At 44.5% G+C, this 26,937-nt stretch overlaps 1 protein-coding gene across 1 annotated transcript in view; it reads right to left on the bottom strand.

Annotated features, from left to right (window-relative positions):
- The window catches only part of mtnr1b (melatonin receptor 1B), a 77,461-nt gene extending 57,756 nt beyond the window's left edge, over positions 1 to 19,705 (bottom strand). The window contains exon 1 of the mRNA XM_003219330.4: positions 19,356 to 19,705. Coding sequence (XP_003219378.2) covers positions 19,356 to 19,593 — 238 coding nt within the window. The 5' untranslated portion in view covers positions 19,594 to 19,705. The remainder of the gene's footprint in view (positions 1 to 19,355) is intronic.
- Positions 19,706 to 26,937: the final 7,232 nt, after the last annotated feature.

Below are 26,937 nucleotides of genomic sequence, written 5' to 3'. Positions count from 1 at the left end.
CTGCAATATAATGCAGTTTGGATCTGCATTATAAGGTCAGCATAGACCTATGCAATGCAGTTGACCATATAATGCAAATTTAAACTGCATTATATGGCAGTATAGATCCAGCCAGGGAGAACATCCCTGAATCTACCATGAAATCATGAAACCAAGCAACTCCTCATGAAATGAATGACTTCCACCATAAGTTACCATAATGTCTTGTTATAGGGATCATACTGTACATTTAAATATAAAAATATACCATTCCAGTTTAGTTATATGTGGACCAGTCCAATGTGTAGGGAATCTGCTTTATCAGCAAACCTATGCATATTTATGCTCAAGTAAGTGCCAACAGAACTTGTATTAAGAAATGGCCTCTGGAAACACAAATGACTGAATTGGGACAGTTTTGACAGAAAGTTATATTCAGTTTGTCCTTCAAGGCACTCCACTTAGTTCAACTAATAAATTCTTTATTGGTCATTACTATGAGTTAGTTGGTTTTATATCCTGCCTTTCTTCGAAATAATTCATATATGGCTCTCTTCTCCACTTTATCCTTCCAAGAACTCTTTGAGGCATGTCAAACTACGAAGACGTGATAATCCCAAGGTAAGTCAATGAGCTTCATGACTCATTAGGGACTAGAATTAAGCTCTCTCAGATTGTAGTCCAACTACACTATACACTTTCAGAAGTATTTTATATTGACAAGGAAAATGATGATGATGATGTTTTTTATATCCTGCCTCTCTCCCAAAATTGAGGCTTAAAGAGGCCTACAACTTAACAGAACAATACAGTTAAAACCATGCAGAAGGTGCACACTGAAGTGGAATTCAACTATTATAGGTCACCTACATCCAGAGAAACTGTGACCCCCACCAGCAATAGACTGGGACCAAACTTGGCACAGAGAAGCCCCATGACCAACTGAACACACTGCAGGGGTTTGTGGGAATAGACCTTGATTTTGAGAGTTGGACTTCACCTGCATCCAGAAGGCACTAAACCCAGTGACATCTGAACTGGACCAAACTTGGCACACAAACCCAACATGGCCAACTATGCACACAGGCCTGGTTTGGGGATGATTGACTTCAGATCTGGGAATTGTAGTTCACCATTTTCCAGAAAGCCCTGAACCCAGTCGATGACAGATCTGGACCAAACTTGGCACACAGACCCAACACGGCTAACTGAAAATACTGTCAGGATTTGGGAGTGATTGCCTTGGGAATCTGGGAGTTGTAGTTCACTCTTCTCTAGAGAGCACTGAACCTAGCCAATGACTGATCTGGACCAAACTTAAGTGATATTATCTAACATCCCAAAACAAACAATGACCTACAAATGTTAGAGGTGCTTTCTCTAAGCATTTTCTAGGTCTTCCAGTCAGATTTTACAGTATGCTTCCACTTTTTTTTTCTTCGTGTCAGGAGCAACCTGAGTTGCATCTGGAATGAGAGAATTGGCCATCTACAAGGACGTTGCCCAGGGGACGCCCGGATGTTTTGATGTTTTTACCATCCTTGTGGGAGGCTTCTCTCATGTTCCCACATGGAGCTGGAGCTGATAGAGGGAGCTCATCCACGCTCTCCCCTGGTGGGATTCAAACCTGGCAGCCTTCAGGTCAGCAACCCAACCTTCAGGTTACAAGGCTTTAACCCATTATGCCACTGGAGGTTCCTCTGAAAGTCATTGCTATTAATGTCAGTTTTGTGTTTCCACAGTAAGCCCAGGAATAATTTCCCCAGGGACATTGTGTGGGGTTGTATTGTCATTTGAACTTGGAAGATAACACTGAAGGTTGCCACCTTTGGTGTCCTCTTATTTGGCAATACTACACCTGGAAATTTTAGGTGCCAAGATTGAGGGAAGTCATAGTTCCATTCTATTCTGCTTTGGTTAGACTTCACTTGAAATAATGTGTCCAATTATAGCCACCACAATTCAGGAAGGGCATTGAGAAGCTAGAACGTGTCCAGAGAAGGGGTAAACAAATGGTCAAAGGTCTGGAAACCAAGCCCTGTGAGAAACAACTTAGGGATCTGGGAATGTTTAGCTTGGAGAAAAGAAGGCTGAATAAGGACATGATGGCCCTGTTTAAATATCTGAAAGGATGTCATATTGAGGAGGGGACAAGCTTGTTTTCTGCTGCTCTGAAGACCAGAACACAATGGGGAATTCATTCAGATTGCGCAATGGGTTAAACCCTTGTGCTGCTGAACTGCTGACCTGAAGGTTGACAGTTTGAATCCACGGGACGGGATGAGCTCCTGCTGTTAACCCTAGTTCCTGGCAACCTAACAGTTCAAAAACATGCAAACATGAGTAAATAAATAGGTACTGTTTTGGCAGGAAAATGCAAAAAGATGCTCCAAGCAGTCTTGCCGGCCACATGACCAGGAGGTGACAATGTCGGCTCCTCGGCTTGAAAATGGAGAAGAACACCTCCCCCAGAGCCAGAGATGAGCACAGCTTCCAAAAGCCAGAAATGAAAGGAGAAGCCTTTGCCTTTGTCTGTGTTTGTGTGTCTCATTGTGTGTGATTGTAAGGCATTGAAAGTTTGCCTAAGTCTGCTGTAAATGCTATAAACCATTCTGAGTCCCCTAAGGGAGAAGGGTGGGATATAAATGAAGTGTATTATCATCATCATAATCATCGTCATTATTATTATTGCAGAAAAAAGATTCCACCTAAATGTTAGAAATAACTTGCTGATGGCAAGAACTGTTTGGAAATGGAATAGGCTGCCTTGCATGGTGGTGGAGTCTCCTTCTCTGGAGGATTTTGAGCAGAGGCTGGATGGTCATCTGTTAGGGGTGCTTCAATTTTGTGTTCCTGTATGGTAGAATGGGGTTGGACTGGATGACCGTTGGGGTCTTTTCTGAAATAATGCTGACTGTTCTAAAGTCCCTCTCAAAAGAAGCTCTAAAGTCCTCCTCAGAACAAAAAGAAAGAAAAAGATATGGCTGCTTCTCTTCCTCAGTTGAACATTTATTAATATTCAGTGAGCAACTTTCTGTAACCCACAACCCAACACACAGTTGTTTCTCTCGCTGCTATTGAAATGGAATAGAATAGAATAACTTTATTGTCATTGTATATTGTACAAGGAAATTAAATGCCATCCCCAATCACATTATGTATGTACAAACTACAAAACAAAGCATCCATCCTTCCACATTCTAGGGTGGCTGCAGCCAAGATTGATGCAGCCAAAATTGAATGGCAACTCTGGTATTACATGCCAGAGCACATCACAGAATGCAGTGCCAGAATACATTCCCAGATCACTGAATCCGGGAAGTCCAAATGGCTAAGTGTCTCCCTTCCTTCTGGAAAGGAAGGCAGATCTCTCATCACAAAGGGTGCTACCACAACACATCTCAACTTCACAGAATCTCTCAATTTGCCACTCTCTGAAGCAGCCCATTCTACAGTTGAACAGCTCTTTACAGTGAAGTTCTTCTTCATCTTTAAGTGGAATTTCTTTTCTTCTGTTATGGATCCTTTGATTCTTTATCCAAGTTTCCAAATTAGTAGAGAAGCTTGCTCCATCTTCCAAATGGCATCCTTTTGAATATTTAAGCATGGTTATCATGTCAACTCTTAACCTTCTCCCCCCCCCCCCCCCCCCAGATAAACATATCCAGCTGCCCAAGCAGGCATGGTTTCCTGATCTTTGGCCATTTTGCTTGGCTTTCTCTAGGCCAGTGGTTCTCAAGCTTCATAAAACCACGAACCCTTAATACAGTCCTTCATGTTGTGGTGACCCCCCAACCATAAAATTATTTTTGTTGCTACGAGGGTTGAATGAAAAGTAATGCCTCCACCTTCGTAACTCCTCAACAGATGGCAGTACTGTTATGCGGCAGGTACTGGCTTGTTCAGTAGACTCTCCTCTACAGTTCCATTTGGTGGGAAGCCTTACCATTGGACGGTTGTGTTGTTAAAGTGTGAAGTATGGAACCCTGCGCACATGGTGGGTCAATGTGACTTAAACAACGTGCAGTCACTGAAATCTTGACAGCAGAAGGTGTCACCCCGAAGGAGAGTGCAAGCTGTTTATGGTGATTGTGTTGATGTGAGTACTGTGTGTCGCTGGATGAATAAGTTTAAAGATGTTGAGGTGGGAACATCTGAATTGCGTGACAAACGAAGAATTGGATGTCCTGTGACAGCAACCACTGAGTTTCACAAGCAAAAGGTTGACAGATTGATTCAGGATGATTGTCGTATCACTCAGAGAGAAATTTCAAGCATAATTGGCATTTCACAAGAACGTGTGGGTCACATTATTGCTTTGCTTGTCTATCAGAAGATCTGTGCACGATGGGTACTGTGAGACGCTGGTTGCGGAAACAGAGTGTCGACTTCCTTCATGGTGGCTTCAGAAAACTTGTTCATCATTAGCAGAAATGTATCCAATAGTCTGGTGATTATGTGGAAAAGTGAATAATGGTAGTTAAAGAGCATTCTAAGGATTATTTCTGTGTTTGATTTATTAAAATATTCCCAACCAAACCAAAGTAACGAAGGTGGAGGCATTACTTTTCATTCAACCCTCGTACTTCATAACTGTAATTTTGTTACTGTTATGAATCACGATGTAAATATCTGATATGCAGGATATATTTTCATATTTGGCACAAATATCCAATATGCCCTGATTTGGATACTGGTGGGGTTGTGGGTTGGGGGAGATGGTTTTGTCATTTGGGAGTTGTAGTTGCTGGGATTTGTAGTTCACCTATAATCAAAGAGCATTTTGAACTGTTTCCAGAAAGGAAGAGCATGACAGGTGGAGAGATTTTCAGCCTTCTCTGAAAAAAAGGGTTCCTAAGACAATCAGAAATATGTGTTTTCTGATGGTCTTTGGTGACCCCTCTGAAATCCCCCTTACAACCCCCCCCCCAGGGGTCCTGACCCCCAGGTTGGGAAAACCCTGTTCTAGGCAGATTCAGCCTGTCAATATCCTTCTTGATTTGTAATGCCCAGAACTGGATACAGTATTCCAGGAGAGATCTGATCCAAACTGAATGGTATTAATACCTCCTTTGACCTGAGCATTATACTGCTATGGATAAACCTAGAAATGCCTTGTTCCTTTTGGCGACCACATCACACTCCTAACTCATCCTTAACTTACAGTCTATTAAAAGCCCTAGAGCCTTTTCACATGTATTGCTTTTATCCATCCTATATTTGTTTATTGCATTGTTCCTGCCTAAATGCAGTAGCTTACATTTAGAGTCTAAGTGCCTCCCGCTCTTATGGAAAGGGAAGCAGTTCTTTTATCATGAAAGATGTACAAGAGTGCACTCCAATATCACTGAATTCTGAAGTCAAACAAGCAAAGTGCCTTCCACTTTCTGAAAAGCAAAAGCAAGCAAACAAAAAATACAACCTATGTATTTACAATATCTAACATCAGTTTTCTGTTATGTGTTTTTCTTCTTCTTGTCAATGGCAGCACCACTGTAGAACTGGGATTACAATGCTGCACCATTGCCGACAAGATCCACTTTTTTGAGGCTGAATTGTAACAGAGGTGTACATGTTGCCCAATCCTGATATTAACTATGTCTTTCACCCCAAAACACTATAAATTCCCCTTGATTTTCTGCCTTTCCTAGGGGTTCATAAATGTTGTCACAATTTTTTCTCAGTGTCAGCAAAAAAATTTTTTTACCAATCAGAAGTGGTTCAAAGTGATGCAACAATATGTAGATAATCAGGTATATACATAATCTAAAATTCAGTGTAGGGGAAACAAGAGAAAGGGAAACAATAAGGAAATAACATGGATTTATTCACAGAGAAAAGAAAGTTGAAAGTGAGTATCTCAGTTGTTATCTCTCTAACAACTGATGTTGGGGAGTAAATAATTGCTGTCTGTTTTGTCCAATACATTATCGATGATAGCTCAGATAATAATAATAATAATAATAATAATAATAATAATAATAATAATAAAGTGGGGGTGAACCTAATCTCTCAGGGGAGGGAATTCCAGAGCCGGGGGGGGGGGGGACCACCTTAAAGGCCCTCTCTCTCACCCCCAACAACTGCGTTTGAGATGGAGATGGGACTGAGAGAAGGGCCTCCCGGGCAGATCTCAGAGCCCTCATCGGTTAATAAAAGGAGATGCGGTCACAAAGATAGGTTGAACTTGGAGCATATAGGGCTTTATAGGTAATATTCGGCACTTTGAATTAGGCCTGGAAGCTTTTCGGCAGCCAGTGGAGCTGCTTTAATAGGGGCATAGTATGCTCCCTAAATATAGCCCCAGTTAGTAATCTGGATGCCGATCTTTGCACTAACTGCAGCTTCTGAGCCATCTTCAAAGGCAGCCCCATGTAGAGTGCATTACAGTAGTCATTCTAGATGTAACTAAGGCATGGACCACTGTGGCCAAGTCAAACTTTTTGAGGTACAGTCACAGCTAATGCACCAGTTTTAACAGTGTGAGGGCCCTCCCAGCCACCGCCAACACCTGAGCTTCAAGTTTCAGCAACGAATCCAGGAGAACCCCAGACTGCGGACCTGAGTCCTCAGGGGAATGTGACCCCTTTGAGCACAGGTTGCTACCCTATACCTGATCAGCCTTGCGACTGACAAGGAGGACCTCTGTCTTGTCTGGATTAAGCCTCAGTTTTTGGCCCTCATCCAGTCCATCACAGCTTCCAGACACTGGTCTAGGATCCAGGGAGCTTCCTTGGAATGGGGTGGAACAGAGTAGTAGAGTTGTGTGTTATCTGCATACAGATTTATTTATTATTTATTTTAAAAATTATATCCTGCCCTTTTCACCCCGAAGGGGACTCAGGTCAGAGCATAACATATATACGCCAAACATTCAGTGTCAGAGCATAAAATAAACCATAAATATACATAAACACTATAATCAGTTATCTTCACATTAAAACCATTATTTAAAACTATCGCAAGACAGCCGCACTGTATCCCAACTCCAAAACTCCGGATGACCTTGCCCAGTGTTTTGATTTTGAAGAGCATGGGGCGGGGAGAATAGAACCTTGGGGGACCCCACAGGTCACTGGCCAGGGATTCAAGCAGGTGACCCCCAGTATCACCAACTGAGCACGATCTTCCAGGAAGGAGCAGAGCCACTTTAGCACAGTGCCCAAGACCCATTCTGGAGAGCCAACCCAGAAGAATACCATGGTTGATGGTATCAAAAGTTGTGGAGAGAGCCAAGAGAACCAGCAGGGACACACTCCCCCTATCTATTTCTCTGTGGGGGTCATCCACCAAGGCGATCAAAGCTGTCTCCGTTCCATGACCAGGTCTAAACCCAGACTGCGAGGGAGCTAGATAATAGGTTTCGTCCCTGGAGTTGAGAAGCTACCACTTGCTCTAGAATCTTGTCCAAGAAGGGGAGATTTGAAATAGGTAAATGGAGTAATTCACCCACTCCAAGCTTTAGTCTGAAATTTAATGATGTCCAAGTTACTAAAATCACTGAGGCTTGGCGTCTACCCCTTTGGTGTTCAAGGGTGTTATCCAAGGGGCTGATCTCAGCTTCCCAATGAGTTTGGTACCTTGGACACCTCCTTTAAAATCTGGATTCAAACTCAGAGTAAATTAACCACCCCACTTCTATTTGAGCAAAAAACTATCATTAATAATTTATTGGAGAAAACTAAGTTTTTGCCAGTAATGATTTACTCCCTAGTGACAGATTCAGCCCCTTGGAGATCATCCTTGGAGACCAAAGGGACAATCCAAAACTCTTAACCCAATAAATGGAAAATGTAGAACCAACTCTTCACCCCATGGATATGGAGGCTTGCTAGCCATTGCTGTACATTATATTTGCTTAAGCTAAAACTGCAGGAGCATGATGCCACCCTCAGGTCTTCTCCTTCTTCATGGGAAAGATTTTGCAACAAGATAGACTCCCTTAGTGACTTTCATGGACTGTAATCCATTCCATGTTCCTTTATTTCAAAACAAAAGGATGGAATTCCACCCATCTCATGTGACCTTTCTCCACGTCTTTGTTCTTCACCTGGAAGAGCTTAAGAGATTACACAAAGTGCTTAATAGGAGATTCTGGGGCTCAAGTCGCTCTCGAAATGCCATTGATGGATCTGGTAGTCCTGCCTTCTTATCCCTGACATGTGGCGATTCTCTTAACAGCAAGAGGCAAAGGCTGTGCACCTGCTCTAGGGAACTCTGATATATTTGTTCTCTTTTGTTATAAGGACTGAGCCTGGACACAGGAGACGGATATCAGGAATCAAGCCATGCCAAATTTCAGTAGTGGCTGTCAGCTTCCATACTAGAAGAAGCCATTCTGGGTTTTAGCCTGAATGCCAAGAAACCTACTAAGGGCGTTGAATCAATTTGGTAAAATAGGATATGCCAGTTTATACACAGTAGCTTCTTTAAAGTTCAGACTAAAACCCAAACCCATTGTGCCAATGAAATAGAATCAAATCAATTGCCAAATTGCTCCGATTGTTTGTTATACCTCTGTTCTTATGCTTTATAGTTAATACCCACATCACCATGGAACCTATATGGCTCCTCTTAACCACGGCAGGAAGATTCTATGGAATCTCAAGGAATCTCTATCTTCTCCAATGAAACTCTACAGTAGTATGTGTATAAAGCACATTTTATTGACATGGACACTTTAGATGTAAGTGGCACATAAATGTTATTTTTTTCAATAAATAAAACAAACTTTTAAATTATACCCAACAAAGGATCCCCCCAGGCAGGAAGGAGCCAGACTTTGAAGCTGCAAGGCTATTCAATGCTGATCAAGCTGGCCAGTTGCAACATTCACACTTGCCTCCAACAGATAAGAGTTCTTTCTCCCATCCTGGACATTATTCCACAGATATATAAAATCCACTTGCCTAGTTTCCAACAGACCTCACAACCTCTGAGGATGCCTGCCATATATGTGGGTGAAACGTCAGGTGAAAATGCTTCCGGAACGTGGCCATACAGCCCAGAAAACTCATAGCAACACCACGGGATCATAGAAACAGAATAGTAGAGTTGGAAGAGACCTCATGGACCATCCAGTCCAACCCCCTGCCAAGAAGCAGGAAATCGCATTCAAAGCACCCCCAACAGACGGCCATCCAGCCTCTGCTTAAAAACCTCCAAAGAAGGAGTCTCCACCACAGTCCGGGGGAGAGAGTTCCACTTGTTTCCCAGACTTGTTTCTGAGCAGACCTAAAAAGGATTGACTTGGAAATCTGCTAGGTACAGGGAAATTTTAAGATTGTTTCAGAGTTGATTATAGCAAACTAATGACATTGTGATGACCCATGGGCCTTGTAGTCCTGCTCAGGACATTGTAATTCCTGATGAAGATGAAAACTTGGGTTTTTTACCTTCCCAGTCTGAACTGGATTCTTCTCAGCCAGATCTTTCCCAGGCAGATCTGGGAACCTTGCACCTGCAAGAAAGTTGTCTCCCAGAAGTATGTCAAACAAGCCCAGAGCCTACTTCTCCCGTGTTCTTGCGCCGGGAGTTTTGTAAACAACAGAGAAGTTTGGAATCAGCTTCGCGCAGGAGTGCGAGGATTGCAGCTAAGAATGTGGCCAATTAAGACTGCTTCTCGTGAGAATCTTTGGGGAGTCTCACATCTGGTCTCAGAGTTTAGCTTTCGGTTCTGATTCCCAGAGAACTGCTTCGGCGGGAAAGTTAGACTCTATTTAGGTGTTTTACCCGCGTAGTAACTTCGCGGAGTCAATTCGTCAGCCTACGGAGCGAGTTGTGTCTGGACAGCGCGCTCCGATTCAAGCCTCGCTCCTGCCCAAGCCTTGCCGTGCTATCCAGCCTTCGCCTTGCTTCCCAGCCTTTGTTTATCTACGGACTTTGCCTTGTTCCCAGGATCAATCCTTGCCTTGTTCCACGGATTTTATCAAGTTATTCCACGGACCTTGTTCTTGTTCTTAGTTACCTTGTTCCACGTTCAAGCCTTGTTTCAAGTATCAAGTTATTTCCTAGCCTCGCTCAAGTTTCATGGACTAAAGGACCTTGTCATCTCCCCTCACTTTGCTTGGCAAAGTGAGTGTTTCGGTTATTGGATTACAACTTTGGACCTTAATATTTCTTATTGGACATTGCTTTTTTGGACTAATTCTGACCTTTCCTGAAAGGTCTAATTCTGGACTATTTTCTACACTTGTTTTATTAACTTTATATATTCCTTCAATAAAGATATTAGATAGATTCTGGCCTCTGTGTATGGTTATTGGTGCTCTGCTGCCTGGGTCTTGACAGTTTGACTCCGCCACCCTAAGCACCAATTAACCTCGGCCAGAATGTCTACCGGAGTCGTACCTGGGCCGAGCGGCCAGCCGATTACCTACACCATCGACAAGGATGAGGTGGACCGAATCCGTGATAAGCTCAATGCACAGGATGGAGAAATAAGGGGTTTGAAGGAACGCGGAATTCGTCTTCCGGCCATGGCGTTGCCAACCAAGTTTACTGGAGAAGCTTCTAAGGTTCATGTCTTCCGTCGCCAATGTCAAGCTTATCTAGAGGCCCGTGCTGCCGAGTTTCCCCAAGAAGACATCAAAGTGGCATGGGTTTACAGTCTTCTAGACGGGCCAGCGGCCAGCTGGGCGACGGCACTGTACGACCAAGCCTCTCCACACCTAAGATCAGCGCAACGCTTCTTGGACCACCTCAAGGAGACTTGGGGAATCGAGGACAATTTGGAGGCAGCCGGTCACAAACTCCGTCGCCTTTTCCAAGGAGACAGACCTATGTCTCAGTATATAGCCGAGTTCCGAGTGCTGGCCCACAACACCGGCTGGAACGATGTAGCCCTCAGGGGACAATTCCGGGAGGGTCTCAACATTGAAATGCTGGAAGAAATCTCCAAGGTGGATCCTCCCCAGACCCTCGAGGCACTCATTGATCAATGTTTACGGGCTGAAGTCATGATTGCCAACAGGAAACAGTGGGTTCGAGGCCAGGGCGGTAGAGCCGGGGCAAAACCCCCCGCTCCCGCCAGCGTTCAGCCACGTCCGGTCTGGAGACCCCCACCGCCAACCCCATACCCCAGAGGAGGCGAGGAGGTGCCGATGCAGTTGGGCAATGTGCGTCCCAGACTAGATGCCGCCGAGAAGGCCCGTCGTCAACGCTTAAACCTCTGCTGGTACTGCGGGAACGGGGGCCACTTCGCCAGAGAGTGCCCAGCCAAAGGGAAGCCTGCCGCCCGTCTTGCGGCGGCGTCCTCCACGGAGACGAAGACGTCTGAGCCGACTGGCACACAGCCGGCGGGGGAAGCCAACGACCGGGTGTAGAGAGGCTCGCCAACCCGGTCAAAAAATCCATCCAAGAGCCGCCAACCGGGGTCCTGTTCCTTCTCGTGGTCACATTATGGTCAGCAAAAAGGGGACCCGTCATGATCCACGCCATGATAGACTCTGGAGCTACCAACAATTTCATCGATAGAGAGTATGCCGACTCTCTGGGATTACAATATCATGATTTCAAGAATGCCCGTGTGGTGCAAGCCATAGACGGCCGCCCCCTCAAGACGGGCCCCGTAAGTCAGTGGTCGGAACCCACCAGGATGTGGATAAGGGAACATATGGAAGAGATTTCCTTCTTTGTTACCGAGGTTCCCCATTTCCCTGTGATTTTGGGAATTCCATGGCTGACTCTCCACGACCCTAACATCTCCTGGTCCAACAGAGAACTGCAGTTTGCTTCACCGTACTGCCAAAACCATTGCCTCGTAGCCAAGGTATGCCACGCCACAGACACCGAGCCCATCATCACCTTGCCAAAGAAGTACTCCGAGTATTGGGATGTATTCAATGAGAAAGAAGCCGAAAAATTACCCCCACATAGACCTTATGACTGTGCCATTGACTTGGTGGAGGGGGCCCCGATCCCGCGAGGGCATCTCTACTCCCTGACTGAACCAGAGCAAGAAGCTCTCAGGGAATTCCTAGAGACAAACCTTCGCAAGGGATTCATCAGACCCTCTCAATCCCCAGCCGCCTCCCCAGTGATGTTTGTGAAGAAGAAGTCAGGGGAACTACGCTTGGTGGTGGACTACAGAGCATTGAACAATATCACCAAGCGGAACAGCTATCCCCTGCCCTTAATCTCGGATCTACTGGATCGGCTTCGAGGAGCCAAGGTTTACACCAAGCTGGATCTTCGGGGGGCTTACAACTTAGTTCGCATCAGGGAAGGGGACGAGTGGAAGACCGCCTTCCAGACCAAATTCGGATTATTCGAGTCCCGAGTTATGAATTTCGGTTTATGCGGAGCCCCCGCAACGTTCCAGCATTTTGTCAATGACATTTTTCAGGACTATCTAGACAGGTTCTTGATAATCTACCTGGACGATTTTTTGGTGTTTTCTAGATCACAATCAGAACATGAGAACCACGTCAAAATGGTGTTACAACGATTGCGGGATCATGGACTTTATGCCAAGCTGGAAAAATGCGCCTTTGATCTACAAGAGGTAGATTTCCTTGGTTACCGCATCTCGCCTCTAGGGCTTTCCATGGATCCAGCCAAGGTTTCAGCAGTATTGGAATGGCGGGCGCCAACTAACAAGAAAGAGGTGCAGCGTTTCTTGGGGTTCGCGAACTATTACCGCAAGTTCATTCCAGATTTTGCCCGCTGGTCCGACCCCATCACTAGCTGCATCCGTGGAAAGCAGCCTTTCCGCTGGACTGATCAAGCAGAGAAAGGGTTCCAGCAACTAAAGAAACTATTCACCTCCCAGCCAATTCTACAGCACCCAAATCCTGGAACCCCATTTGTGGTGCAAGCGGACGCCTCTGATGTGGCAATTGGGGCTGTACTCTTACAACCGGTGGGAGATCACCTCCATCCCTGTGCCTTTTATTCTCGTCAACTAACCACACCAGAGAGGAATTACACCATTTGGGAAAAAGAACTACTGGCCATAAAGGCAGCCTTTGAAACTTGGAGACATTGGCTAGAAGGGGCCAAATTTCCCATTGAAGTCCACACAGATCATCGTAATCTAGAACATCTAAGAACTGCCCGCAAACTAAATCAGAGGCAGCAACGTTGGGCTTTATTCTTTGAACGTTTCAACTTCCAGATCCATTATGTGACCCCAGCCCAAACCAAGCAAGCAGACGCCCTGTCACGTAAACCGGAATACGCTGCAGGACGCAAGGAGACCTTTGAATCCCAACTGCTACAACCCGAGAACTTTGCCACGCTCACGGTGGGGAACACCAAATCCATTCCCATTGGTTCAACTTCCCCTACTCCAGGACTCATCTGTGCTCAAGAAATCAGGGCTAGTCAGCAAGCAGATGCCTGGGCGCAGGACCAACTTCGCCAAGGTCTGCACTTTCCCTTTTCGCTTAAAGATGGGCTGCTCTGCTATAGAAATCATGTTTATATCCCACCCGGACCGGGCAGGGAAAAAGCGCTTCGTCTGTGTCATGACTGCAAACCAGCAGGACACTTCGGACTATTTAAAACTATGCATTTGATCCTAAGGGATTTTTGGTGGCCCAAGATCCGCAAGGATGTGGAAAAATATGTCAACACCTGCCCAGTATGCCAGCGCTCCAAGATACGAAGGGAGAAGCCCTCAGGGCTTTTACACCCCCTTCCTACCCCATCTCGCCCATGGGAAATAATTTCAGCGGATTTCATCACTGACCTACCACCTTCCTGTGGATTCACCACGATCTTGGTGGTGGTGGACCTTTTCACCAAGTTAGCCCATTTCATTCCCTGTGAAGGCCTCCCCACGGCCAAAGAAACTGCGGATCTATTTCTTCAACATGTTTTCAGACTACATGGATTGCCCAAGAGTTTAGTCACAGACCGTGGATCTCAATTCACCTCTCGTTTTTGGAAGGCACTACAAAAACTATTGGGCATAGACTCTCGCTTATCTTCAGCTCATCATCCCCAAACAGATGGGCAAACGGAGCGCACCAATGCCACTTTGGAGCAGTATCTTCGCTGTTATGTAAACTACCAACAGGACAATTGGGCTTCTCTGTTACCACTGTCTGAGTTTGCCTACAACAATGGAGTTCAAGCTTCTACAAAAGAAACGCCGTTCTTTGCAAACTACGGCTTCCATCCACGTTTCTTCCCCCCTGTCATTGAAACTTCAGAAGTTCCCGCAGCAGAGGATTGGCTGCAGGAACTCACAGCGGTGCAACAACTTTTGCTCCAGCAACTGGACCAAGCCAAGGAGGACTATAAACGCCACGCTGACAAACATCGCCAGCCGGGCCCCGAAATCAAGGTAGGAGATCGGGTTTTTCTGTCCACTCGCTTCCTGCCCTCCCACCGCCCTTGCCGGAAGTTAGATGCCCGTTTCATTGGCCCCTATCCAGTGGTGGCGCAATTAAACCCCGTGACTTTCAAACTCCAACTTCCGCGTTCAATGCGCATTCACCCAGTGTTTCACCGTTCCCTGCTCCTTCCGGCGGATGGTGTGCGACCTGATACAGACCAACCAGCCCCCCCTCCTGTTTTGATGAATGGGGAGGAGGAGTTCGAGGTTGAGGACATTTTGGATTCTCGCTTTCACCGCCGCCGCCTACAATATCTCATTGACTGGGTGGGTTTTGGCCCGGAGGAACGCTCTTGGGAAGACGCCTCCACAGTCCATGCTCCTGATCTAACCCGTCGCTTTCATCAGACCTATCCCACCAAACCGCGACCTCGCGCCTCGGGGAGAGGGCCCCAGTTTGGGAGGGGCCTTGAGGAGGGGGATAGTGTGATGACCCATGGGCCTTGTAGTCCTGCTCAGGACATTGTAATTCCTGATGAAGATGAAAACTTGGGTTTTTTACCTTCCCAGTCTGAACTGGATTCTTCTCAGCCAGATCTTTCCCAGGCAGATCTGGGAACCTTGCACCTGCAAGAAAGTTGTCTCCCAGAAGTATGTCAAACAAGCCCAGAGCCTACTTCTCCCGTGTTCTTGCGCCGGGAGTTTTGTAAACAACAGAGAAGTTTGGAATCAGCTTCGCGCAGGAGTGCGAGGATTGCAGCTAAGAATGTGGCCAATTAAGACTGCTTCTCGTGAGAATCTTTGGGGAGTCTCACATCTGGTCTCAGAGTTTAGCTTTCGGTTCTGATTCCCAGAGAACTGCTTCGGCGGGAAAGTTAGACTCTATTTAGGTGTTTTACCCGCGTAGTAACTTCGCGGAGTCAATTCGTCAGCCTACGGAGCGAGTTGTGTCTGGACAGCGCGCTCCGATTCAAGCCTCGCTCCTGCCCAAGCCTTGCCGTGCTATCCAGCCTTCGCCTTGCTTCCCAGCCTTTGTTTATCTACGGACTTTGCCTTGTTCCCAGGATCAATCCTTGCCTTGTTCCACGGATTTTATCAAGTTATTCCACGGACCTTGTTCTTGTTCTTAGTTACCTTGTTCCACGTTCAAGCCTTGTTTCAAGTATCAAGTTATTTCCTAGCCTCGCTCAAGTTTCATGGACTAAAGGACCTTGTCATCTCCCCTCACTTTGCTTGGCAAAGTGAGTGTTTCGGTTATTGGATTACAACTTTGGACCTTAATATTTCTTATTGGACATTGCTTTTTTGGACTAATTCTGACCTTTCCTGAAAGGTCTAATTCTGGACTATTTTCTACACTTGTTTTATTAACTTTATATATTCCTTCAATAAAGATATTAGATAGATTCTGGCCTCTGTGTATGGTTATTGGTGCTCTGCTGCCTGGGTCTTGACAGACATTCCCTTCTGGAATTCATCATTATAGGTTGAGCATGAATGACCCAAGGTGCTGCAAAAGCAAAACATTGTCACGGAAAAGATGGGAATGTTCTTTCTTTCAAAACCTTGCAAAAGTTATCTTCGGACTGCAACTTCCAGACTTTCATGGTGCTTTCAGAGAAATTCTAACCAAAAAGTCACTTTCCCAAGTCTTTCCCAACTTTGCGAAGTTCTCAAGAGAGAAGGGAACTCGGCAATGCTTTTATGCTCTAAGTCAAGGCAAGCTGGAGCTGTCTACCGACCAAGTGCTGGAAAAACCACACCGGCTCCCTTTCATTGGCAGAGCCTGCAGTTAAGAAAAGCTCCCTGCAGAGGGAGAGTTTTGCAAACACTCCCAGAACGGCACAGCAATTGGTTTCGAAGTCAGCATCCAAGCGCTCTGCTGAGCTATAACAATCTCAGCCACTCCATGCCATCATTCATTTTAAAAAACAACTCCAAGTCAAACACTCTAGTCTTGAAATCTGTATTCCATATTTTCATCTAGTCCCTTTATTAACAGACTTATATAGCAATTACCTGCCTGTCAACCAGAGAAGTTGCCCAAAAGGCAACTTTTCTGAGCTCTGCTGCTATGCACGCATGGGCAAACTTTGGCCCTCCAGGTGTTTTGGACTTCAACTCCCACAATTCCTAACAGCCGGTAGGCTGTTAGGAATTGTGGGAGTTGAAGTCCAAAACACCTGGAGGGCCAAAGTTTGCCCATGGCTGTGCTGAAGTCTTAGCAAGCCAAAATTTGAAACACACTGATGGTTTGGCACCACCTGTAATTTTACAAGGTCTTTTGCCTTCTCTGGCCAAGAGTGTCTCACCAAACTACAGATCCCAGTATCCCGTAGCATTGGTGGTTAAAGTAGTGTCAAACTGCATCCGACGGTTTAGACAGCCCTGCAATCTATCGCAACACAGAATTCACACCTGGGTTCAAAAAGCCCACCATCCAAACAAACTTCAAAGTCAGAGTTCAGAACAATTTATTTTTTTAATTCTCCATGACTGTCTTATCTGGGGAATTCTGGGAGCTGTAGTCCAAAATGTAGTCCTTCCAACCCGTGGTTAAAACGTATTAGCTATGTTCAAGGTTACATATTGTCCCTAGATGTCAACAGGATTTCAAAATAGCTTAACTCTGGATGGGTCGAGCCCTTTACTACTGATTCTCTACTATGAAGTATGACTTAATAGTGAAAAAGAGAGAGATGGTGTGACAAAGAGAGGAAAATCAGATTATGAACTTTGCCAATGATATCAGTAAGTCTGGGAGATTGAGTGCTGCCACTATCACTGAGGGTCCATCTACACCAGGCATGGGCAAACTTCGGCCTTCCAGGTGTTTTGGACTCCAACTCCCACAATTCCTAACAGCTGGCAGGCTGTTAGGAATTGTGGGAGTTGGAGTCCAAAACACCTGGAGGGCCAATGTTTGCCCATGCCTGATCAACACTGTAGAATGAATGAAATCGGTTTAATTGCTATCACTCAGTGCTATGGAATATTGGAAAGTGTAGTTTGGTGACTAGGCTGCAGACCTTGTAAAACTACAAATCCCATTATCCCACAGCATGGAGCCATGGAAGTTAAAGTGGTGCCAACCTGCATTGTTTCTATAGTTGTAGACACACCAGTTCAGGCTTGAAACCTAGAACCCTGGAGCTGGACCCATGTTTATCCATCTGAAACTAGGCTGGGATGTTTTTAATTAGAGATCTGAAGTGGAAACTTCAGGCACATTTGTGTGTTAGTAGATCAAATCTGCTCTTAATCATGCTTGAAGCAAAGCCACGGCAATCAATGAGACTTATGATAATCACAAGTCCTTCTGTTTGCAATGCATGACTAAATCTGCACACACAGTCCTCTGAAAATAATAATTTCCCCCAAAGTTTTCTCGTTTTCTTTATGCCCCCTCACTTCACTTCTTTATCTCCCTTTTTCCCTTTCACATATTGGGAGGTAATGCCTTTGTTTCCTTGATAATAAATAATCCCTCTTTTTATAAACTTGTTCTCTGTTGACTTGAATGGAGGGGATGGGTTGGGGAAGGCTTCCGAAGGAAGCTCAAAGGCAATAACATTGAATCTGTGCATAGAAAACCCCCAAGCTATTACATTCTTCCCAAATAGAGGCAAAATAAATCTCAATGACCGCCTTCTAATACTGTCCAGAAGTGGGATGTGTTAGAAATTCACTCTGTAAAAGGCTTTTTCAAGACAATTCAGTACTTGATGTGCATCTACACCAGGCATGGACAAACTTTGGATATAATAATATGATAAAATAATATAATAAAAATAATATTATAATATAATAATAAAATATAATAATAATAATAATAATAAATATTATATTATAACATAATAATAAAATATAATAAAAATAAATACAATATAATATAATAATAACATATATAAATCAATAAAATGTAATAATGTAAATTCAGTAAATATAGCAATATAGTAATATAATAAATATATTTAATATAATAAATACAATACAATGAAAATATAATAGTATAATAAGACAATATAATACATATAATACATATAATAAATATAACATAGTAATATAAGTATGATAAAGTAATAAAGTAATATAATAAAAATAGAAAACTAATGTAATATAATAATATAATAAAATACAATAAAAATCAAAAATAATAAATATAACTTTATATAACATATAATGCATATAATAAATATAACATAGTAATATAATGAGTATAATAAAGTAATAAAATAATATAATAAAATAGCAAATTAATGTAATATAGTAATATAATATAGGAGCCCCAGTGGCGAAGTGTGTTAAAGCACTGAGCTGCTGAACTTGCAGACCAAAAGGTCCCAGGTTCAAACCCCATGAGCGGCCACTGTTAGCCTCAGCTTCTGCTAACCTAACAGTTCGAAAACATGCCAATGTGAGTAGATCAATAGGTACCGCTCCGGCAGGAAGGTAAGGGCGCTTCATGCAGTCATGCCGGCCACATGATCTTGGAGGTGTCTACGGACAATGCCGGCTCTTCCGCTTAGAAATGGATATGAGCACCAACTCCCAGAATTGGACATGACTGGACTTACCGTCAGGGGAAAACCTTTGTCTTTTTAATATAATATAATATAAATAATAAAGTAATAAATATAACTTAATATAATAAGAAAATAAAGATAATAAAATAATAAAATATAACAAAATAAATAAATATCATCTAAATATGATATAATAAAATAATAAAATATAATAAAATTATAAAAATAATATAATATAAATATATACTGTCTGTTAGGAATTGTGGGAGTTGAAGTCTGAAATACCTGGAGGGCCGAAGTTTGTCCATGTCTGATCTACACTGTTTGGCACCACTTTAGCCCAATGCTAATCTTGGGAGACGTAGCTTTACAAGGTCTTTCTCTGCCCAAGCGCCCAACTACAACTCCCATCATCCCATAGGCAGTTGGAATAGAGATCCCAAGAGTTCGACCCCGCTTTGCTATGCAGCAAGGCACAACCAAAGCCCTCCCGACAGATGGCCGTCCTGCTTTTGCTGAAAAGACTTCCAACTGCGAGGAAGTTCTTCCTCGTCTTTTAGGTTCACCTGAATTCCTGAGCTTGCGGTTCTTGAACACGGAGAGGATGACGAGCAGGTTGCCGACGATGTCGACCACGGTGGTGAAGATCAGCACTCCGGACAGCGCCGGGGCCACCCAGCCCGGACGAGGAGCCGCCCCGCCCGCCGCCGTGGCGACCTCCGAAGCCGCCGCCACAGCCGCGCCGAAGCCCGCTCGCCCCGCCGTGAAGCCGCAGCAGTTCCTCAGGGAGCCATTCTCCAGCATCTTCCTCCGCTCCGCCCTCGCATGGAAAGGTGAGGCGCCTCCGAAGTTGCCCTTCGCCGCTTCGTCCCGGGAGCGCCGCTGCCTCCACGCACTGCCCGCCACTCGTGCTCCGACAAGGCTTTTAATGCCGCGCGGCCCACTCCTCTGGCCCCGCCTCTTTGCCCTTAAAAGGAGAAAGGGGCGGGGCTTCCTCCTCCTCCTCCGCTGCATGGTCCTCTAGCCCCGCCTCTTTGCCCTTAAAAGGAGAAAGGGCGGGGCTTTGGCCTCTTTCAAGGTGTGAACGCAAATAGAGGGAAGGCTCCGCCCGTTCGATTCGAGGCATGCACCGCCCTCTAGCCCCGCCTCTTTGCCCTTAAAAGGAAAAGGGGGCGTGGCTTCAACCTTCGAGGTGAGAATGCCAGTGAGGAGTGCTGGATAAAGACGCTCCTCCCCTTCTATTCCAGGCTCCGCCTCCGGAAATTTTTAGAGTGAATTTTCCAGGCTGTTTGGCCATGTTCCAGAAGCATAATAAAACAGTTAAAATAGTTAAAAACATAATAAAGTACAATATATAAAAGATATATAAAAGGTTGTGAGGTCTGTTGGAAAGCAGGCAAGTGGGAGAAAGAACTCTTGTCTGTTGGGTTGCTGTGAGTTTTCCAGGTTGTGTGGCCATGTTCCAGAAGCATTCTCTCCTGACGTTTGGTCCACATCTATGGCAGGCAACCTCAGAGGTTGTGAGGTCTGTTGGAAACCAGGCAAGTGGGATTTATATATCTGTGGGATAATGCCCAGGGTGGGAGAAAGAACTCTTGTCTGTTGGGTTGCTGTGAGTTTTCCAGGCTGTAGGGCCATGTTCCGGAAGCATTTTCTCCTGACGTTTGGCCCACATCTATGGCAGGCAACCTCAGAGGTTGTGAGGTCTGTTGGAAACCAGGCAAGTGGGGTTTATATATCTGTGGGATAATGCCCAGGGTGGGAGAAAGAACTTTTGTCTGTTGGGTTGCTGTGGGTTTTCCAGGCTGTAGGGTCATGTTCCAGAAGCATTCTTTCCTGACGTTTTGCCCACATCTATGGCAGGCATCCTCAGAGGTTGTGAGCTCTGTTGGAAACTAGTAAAGTGATGTTTATATACGTGAAATAATGTCCAGGGTCGGAGAAAGAACTCTTGTCTATTGGAAGCAAGTGTGGGTGTTGCAACTGGCCACCTTGATTAGCATTGAATGGCCTTGCAGCTTCAGAGCCTGGCTGCTTTCTGCCTGGGGGGATTCATTGTTGGGAGGTGTTAGCTGATGGTTTCTTGTCTGAAATTCCCTTATTTTTGAGTGTTGTTATTTAATTAATGACCCGATTTTATGGGTTTTTTAAAATACTGGGAGACACATTTGTTCCTTTTCATGGTTTCCTCCTTTCTGTTGAAACTAGAATAATAGAATCGTAAGAGTTGAAGAGAAGTCACAGGCCATCCAGTCCAACCCCCTGCCAAGAAGCAGGAAAATCACATTCAAAGCAAACCCCACAGATGGTTCACATGTTTGTGGATTTCAATGGGTTCTCTGTGATGGTTGTTAGAGTGGTCCAGCATTTCTATGAAGGTGATGACGAAACCTACAAACTACTATAGACCCACTAAAAAAATCCAACAAATGCTAGCTTCAGCAAAGGATAAGAGGGACCCTCTCACCTCTGCAGGAGTCTACCGTATACCATGCACCTGTGGACAAGTCTACATAGTCCACTAAACACAGAATTATTTCCTAAACACGAATCAAGGAACATGAAAGGCACTGCAGACCAACTCAACCGGACAAGTCAGCCATAGCAGAGCATTTGATGAACCAACCTGGACACAGTATATTATTTGAGAACACAGAAATGCTCGACCAGTGAGACAACCACCATGTCATGAAATCCACAAGCTTGTGGACAATTTCAACAGAAAGGAGGAAACCATGAAAATGAACAAAATCTGGCTACCAGGTTTTTTTAAAATTAAAATTAGTAAATAAAGACCAACGCTCAACAACAGGGGAATTTCAGACAAGAAACAATCAGGGCCAGATAACACCTCCCAACAAAGGATCCCCCCAGGCAGGAAGCAGCCAGGCTTTGAAGCTGCAAGGCCATTAAATGCTAATCAAGGTGGCCAATTATGCCATTCACACTTGCCTCCAAAAGACATGAGTTCTTTCTCCCAACCTGGACATTATCCCGCAGATATATAAGCCCCACTTGCCTAGTTTCCAATAGACCTCCCAACCTCTGAGGATGCCTGCCATAGATGTGGGCGAAACGTCAGGAGAGAATGCTTCTGGAACATGGTCAGACAGCCTAAAAAACTCACAGCAACCCAGTGATTCCGGCCATTAAAGCCTTCGACAACAGATTTTCCCTATTTTTAGATTTTCGCCTAGCATGTGGCGGAGATTACTCCGCCCCCTTATATATATAAATACATACACACACAAACTCAAATCCTCCTGCTCCGGCAAAGCTTTTTAATGGAATCGCTGCCCACTCTTCTAGCCCCGCCTCTTTGACCTAAAAAGGAAAAAAAGGGGCGGAGTCATCTCCGCCACACGCGAAAGAACTAGGAAAGAATGGGAATAGAGACCTCGCCCACAGGCTCCTCCCACTCCTGGCCCCGCCCCGCTGAGGCGAGAGGAGAGATACGAATCCCGAGGCCACGCCCATTCTTCGCTGAGACACGCCTCTCCTATTTATGGCCACGCCCCCGGAAGGCTTTAAAAGGAAGGTTCTGGGCGGAGCTTTCATCACCTCCTCCTCCTCCTCGCTCTGTTAGCCCCGCCTTTTTGCCCTTAAAAGGAAAAAAGGGGCGAGGCCTTAGCCCTCCACGTGCGCTCAGCGGAAAGAAAAAGAAGCCCTGCCTGTTCGCTAAGACACGCCCTCCTCCTCCTGGCAGAGCCAATTGGAATCAAGAAGGAAAAGGGGCGGAGCTTAGGGTGATTCGAGATTGCGAACGGAGTGATGAGAAAACAGAGGCTCCGCCCCTCCATCGTTGAGATACTCCCATTGGCTGCGCCTACTCTTGGCCACACCTCCGAGGGGGCGGAGCTACTTGTCTATAAAAGGAACGTTCCGGAGAGCGTGTTTCTTTATGCTGGCAGCCTCCGGTGGACGAGGAGGTTGTCCAGAGAGGAGGAGGTGTTTACTCTCGCATACACTCCCACGCAAGACGGCGTCACGCGCGGATTAATCACCGGTTTAGCTGTACAGACAAGGCGGGATTGAGGAGGAGGAGGGCGGCAGGCGTCTGTTGCGGAGGCAGGGGAGCGCCTGGCGAGAGGGACGAGGATGACAGACATATCTTCCCCTATCCAAAATCTCTCTTCATCAATGGGTGGCATAGCTTGACTGTTACTCTGGCACATATGGCCATGTTCCAGAAGCATTCTCTTCTGGCGTTTCGCCCACATCTATGGCAGGCATCCTCAGAGGTTGTGAGGTCTGCTTGAAACTAGGCAAGTGGGGTGAAAATGTCCATGGAAATGAACAAAATCTGGCCACTGATATATATATATATATTTAAAAAACCTCTGAAATCAGGACAACACTGAAAACAGGGAGATTCCACACAAGAAACTATCAGGGCCAGCTAACACTTCCCAACAAAGGATTCCCCCAGGCTTTGAAGCTGGCAGGCTTTTCAATACTCATCAAACTAGCCAATTGCAACATTCATGCATCCTACAACAGGCAAGTGGGGTTCTTTCTCCCACCCTGGAAATTCCACAGATATATAAACCCCACTTGCCTAGTTTTCGACACACCTCACAACCTCTGAAGATGCCTGCCGTAGATGTGGGTGAAACGTCAGGCGAGAATGCTTCTGGAACATGGCTGTACAGCCTGGGAAACTCACATAAACCTAGCAATTCTGGCCATGAAAGCCTTCAACAACACAGTCTTAACTAATGCTGTACCACAGGCATGGGCAAACTTGGGCCCTCCGGGTGTTTTGGACTTCAACTCCCACAATTCCTAACAGCCATGCTGTACCATACCGTGAACTCTGTATTGACTTGATATTAATACTGAAATGTAGTCATTAAGAATCAAATAAAGACAAACGTAATTTCATACAGTTGTACTGTATTATATATGTATTTTTATTTAAAACATTTTTCTTCTAATTTTTGCTGGTTCTTTGAGAGTTCCAGCTGTTTGAGTTCTAATTAACTGAGAGTCTACTATAACAACAGTATACATAGCCTATGAGTTGAATGGGGTTTACTTCACTTTTAGTAATATATTTCTACACTGAAGACTGAGAGTCAATAATAATAATAGTAACAACAATAGCAGCAGCAGCAGCCATAAGCTATGTATGAGTGGAATGGGATTTACTGCACTTTAAACAATATATTTCTACACAGATTCAAAAGGACACACTCCCATAATCATCACACAGCCTAACTCCAGGTTAGGATCCTTGTCTTAGAAGGGTGAGGAGAAACATTCTCAGAAGATACGTCTGTGTCAGCACTTGTCATTTGAAACAGCTAAAAAAACTAACATTTGGTGCCTTTAGCCATTTTGAGTCTCTTTCAGCAGAAATAAAGCGGGGTATAAATAAATATAATGATAATAGTAACAACAACAAAAAATTAATTAGTGTAGGCAACTGGCATGGGTTCAAGGGCTACATTGGCTCTTGACGGGACTTTGGTTCCCAATGAGTAGGAAGAGGGAAGGTTTTCCCACATTGTTGCCTTTTAACCAGTCTTCTGAAAAGCAAAAGAAATAATCTACATTTAAGGAGCTGCAAGACTTGGGCCATGGGGAATTCAGTGATTTTGTTGTTAGGTGATGTGAAGTCAACATTGAGTCATCGTCATCATCATTTAATTACTTATTAATCGTCCTCCATCCATGATGCTCTAGGCGATTTACAAGATAAAATTGTAAAGGATAAAAATACATACATACAAATATTGATAAAATTAAGATAGATTAAAAGCTCTAGTAAAGAGCCAGGTCTTGAGTCCTAGGGTAAAAGGCCCTAACTCACGCATGGCTCTCATATAGGGCGGCAAGGCATTCCATAAGGCAGGGGAAGAAATAGAAAAAGCTCTGCGTCTGGCCCTTTCCAAGTGCACTTCTCTAGGACCCGGTACATAAAGTAAGTCTCGTTGGGATGGTCATTGCGACCTCCGATGATGGGAGAAGGAGAGACGGTCCCTAAGGTACGATGGGCCCTGGCCGTAAAGAATTTTAAAGGTCAGAACTAGCATCTTATATAGACCACGGTAATCAGTTGGAAGCCAATGCAGATGCTGCAGCACTGGTGTTATGTGGCATTTCATGGGTGTTCTTGTGAGTAGCCTGGCTGCTGCATTCTGAACAATACGGAGCTTTCAGGTCGTGGACATCGGAAGGCCAACATACTGGGCGTTGCAATAGTCCAGCCTAGACGTGACCATGGCATGGATGACTGTTGCCAGCACCTCATCAGATAGATAGGGTCATTATGACCCTATGAATGGAAGACCTCCAAGCCAACAACCCTGTCTTGCAGACAGAAAACTATGGCCTCCTTGATTCTGCCTATCCCTTTGTAATTGGGTCTGCCCCTTTTTCTACTGCCTTCCATTTTACCAAGCATTATTGTCTTTTCTAATGAGTCACACCTTCCCATGATCCTTATAGGCTATCACTCGTGGCCAGGTATGATTGCCTACTAAGGGTAGAGTCTTGGAAGTGGATTTATTCTGGATCCATGTGGTCTTTCGCAGTGAGGACATTGATTTCTAGATTGAAGACAGTCTCAACAAGGGTTGGTTTGACACATCTTCCTCTTGACACGTTTCTCCCTTTCGCTCTCCATTTGTGCCTCATCAAATTTCACAGCACTGTTGGTCACAGCTTACCTCCAATTAGAGCTTTATAAACAAACATTCCTACAGATGTCCCAATCCTCAAACACTCTGTTTCATTTGAAAAAATGCTGTACTTGCAGAGCTAAAATGATGTGGTATTTCAGTGTCGATGTTGACTTTGTGCCAAGGTAGCGGAAATGGTCAACATTTTCTAACGTTACACCATTTAGTTGTATTTCTGGTATTTCAGAGGCATTGGTTGGTGCCAGCTGGTAGACCTCTTTGGTTTTCTTGATGTCCAGCAAGAGACTCAAAGTGAAAGAGTCCTAGAGTTCAGGGTTGATTAGCTCTCAGACCTATTTAATTGTCTTTTTAGCAGTCTCTAGAACTCTCCCCAGTACCATATTTCAGATGAGCCAATCCTCTTTCTATCAGCTTTCTTCAATGCTCTGCTGTAATAATCTTACATAGAAATCAGAAATACATTGTTGTGGGTAAACCATAGAAATTCCAATATTTTATTGGAATCTAATGGTCCCAAAATCATTAATAGTAAATCCAGAGGTTGAGTATTACATTCAGAAGGTCATAGGTTAAGTCTTCAGAATCTCTAGTAAAAACTACCGGGCAGTAGTTTATCTGAAAAATCTTTGTCTAGAAGACTGTGGAGAGCTGCTGTCGAGTAGAATACAAATCTGACCTGGCAAATCACCTGACTGTTCAAGTTATATGTTCAGGTTTTTCTGAAGAGTAGCTGTGTCAAATCCAGGAGCAGTCCTAGAGAGTTCTGAATGTGGACGAAACCAACAGACTCATGTGGCCCCTTGAAGACCAAAACATTTTTTGACTTTAGCTAAAGTATACTCAGCACTATCTAGGTCTGAAATTAATACACATGAAGGGTTCTGAAGCCTGAAAACGTTTGTTTTTTAATCTCATAGATCTTACCAGTGACATACCAGAAAGTCTCTCCCATTCCCCCCATTTGTATCAGCAGTGCCTTAGCCCTCACCTGTTTTTCTAACTCTGAAACCTTTCCAGCAGTGTCTGCCTCAGAAAGGACTCTCAGATTTTTTAAATATTATATTGTGAATTACGGTACATTTGTTTTTTCTTCTGAGAAGCCACCTGTTTGGGATTTCAATCTGAAACTAACTACTGCAGTTTGGACATTGATTGAAAATACGGTTTCAAAATTTGAGGCATCCACCACAACTTTTTGTTTTCTTTCAGGAAGCTTCCAATTTGGAGTGTTGATTATTTAACTTAAACTTGACAACTGGCTCACTACAAGTAGAGCAACAACCCAATGCCATTGGCAAATTGAGAAGCATTTAACACAATGTTCCATTAGGTTATGGCAGGCACAGATTGATTTTTTATTATGCCGAATTTTTATTATGAGAGACAAGCCTTTGTGGACTTCTGCACACTGTTTCAGATTCATCTGAAGAAATGGACAGGTGTCCATGAAAGTTCAGGTTCACGTTAAATAACTTTTGTTAGTTTTGAAGATGGTACAAGG

The sequence above is a fragment of the Anolis carolinensis genome, chromosome 3 (assembly GCF_035594765.1).
Source record: "Anolis carolinensis isolate JA03-04 chromosome 3, rAnoCar3.1.pri, whole genome shotgun sequence".
NCBI classification, from domain to species: Eukaryota; Metazoa; Chordata; class Lepidosauria; order Squamata; family Dactyloidae; genus Anolis; species Anolis carolinensis.
The sequence above is the reverse complement of the archived record's forward strand: the minus strand, read 5'-3'. Positions and strand labels throughout refer to the sequence as shown.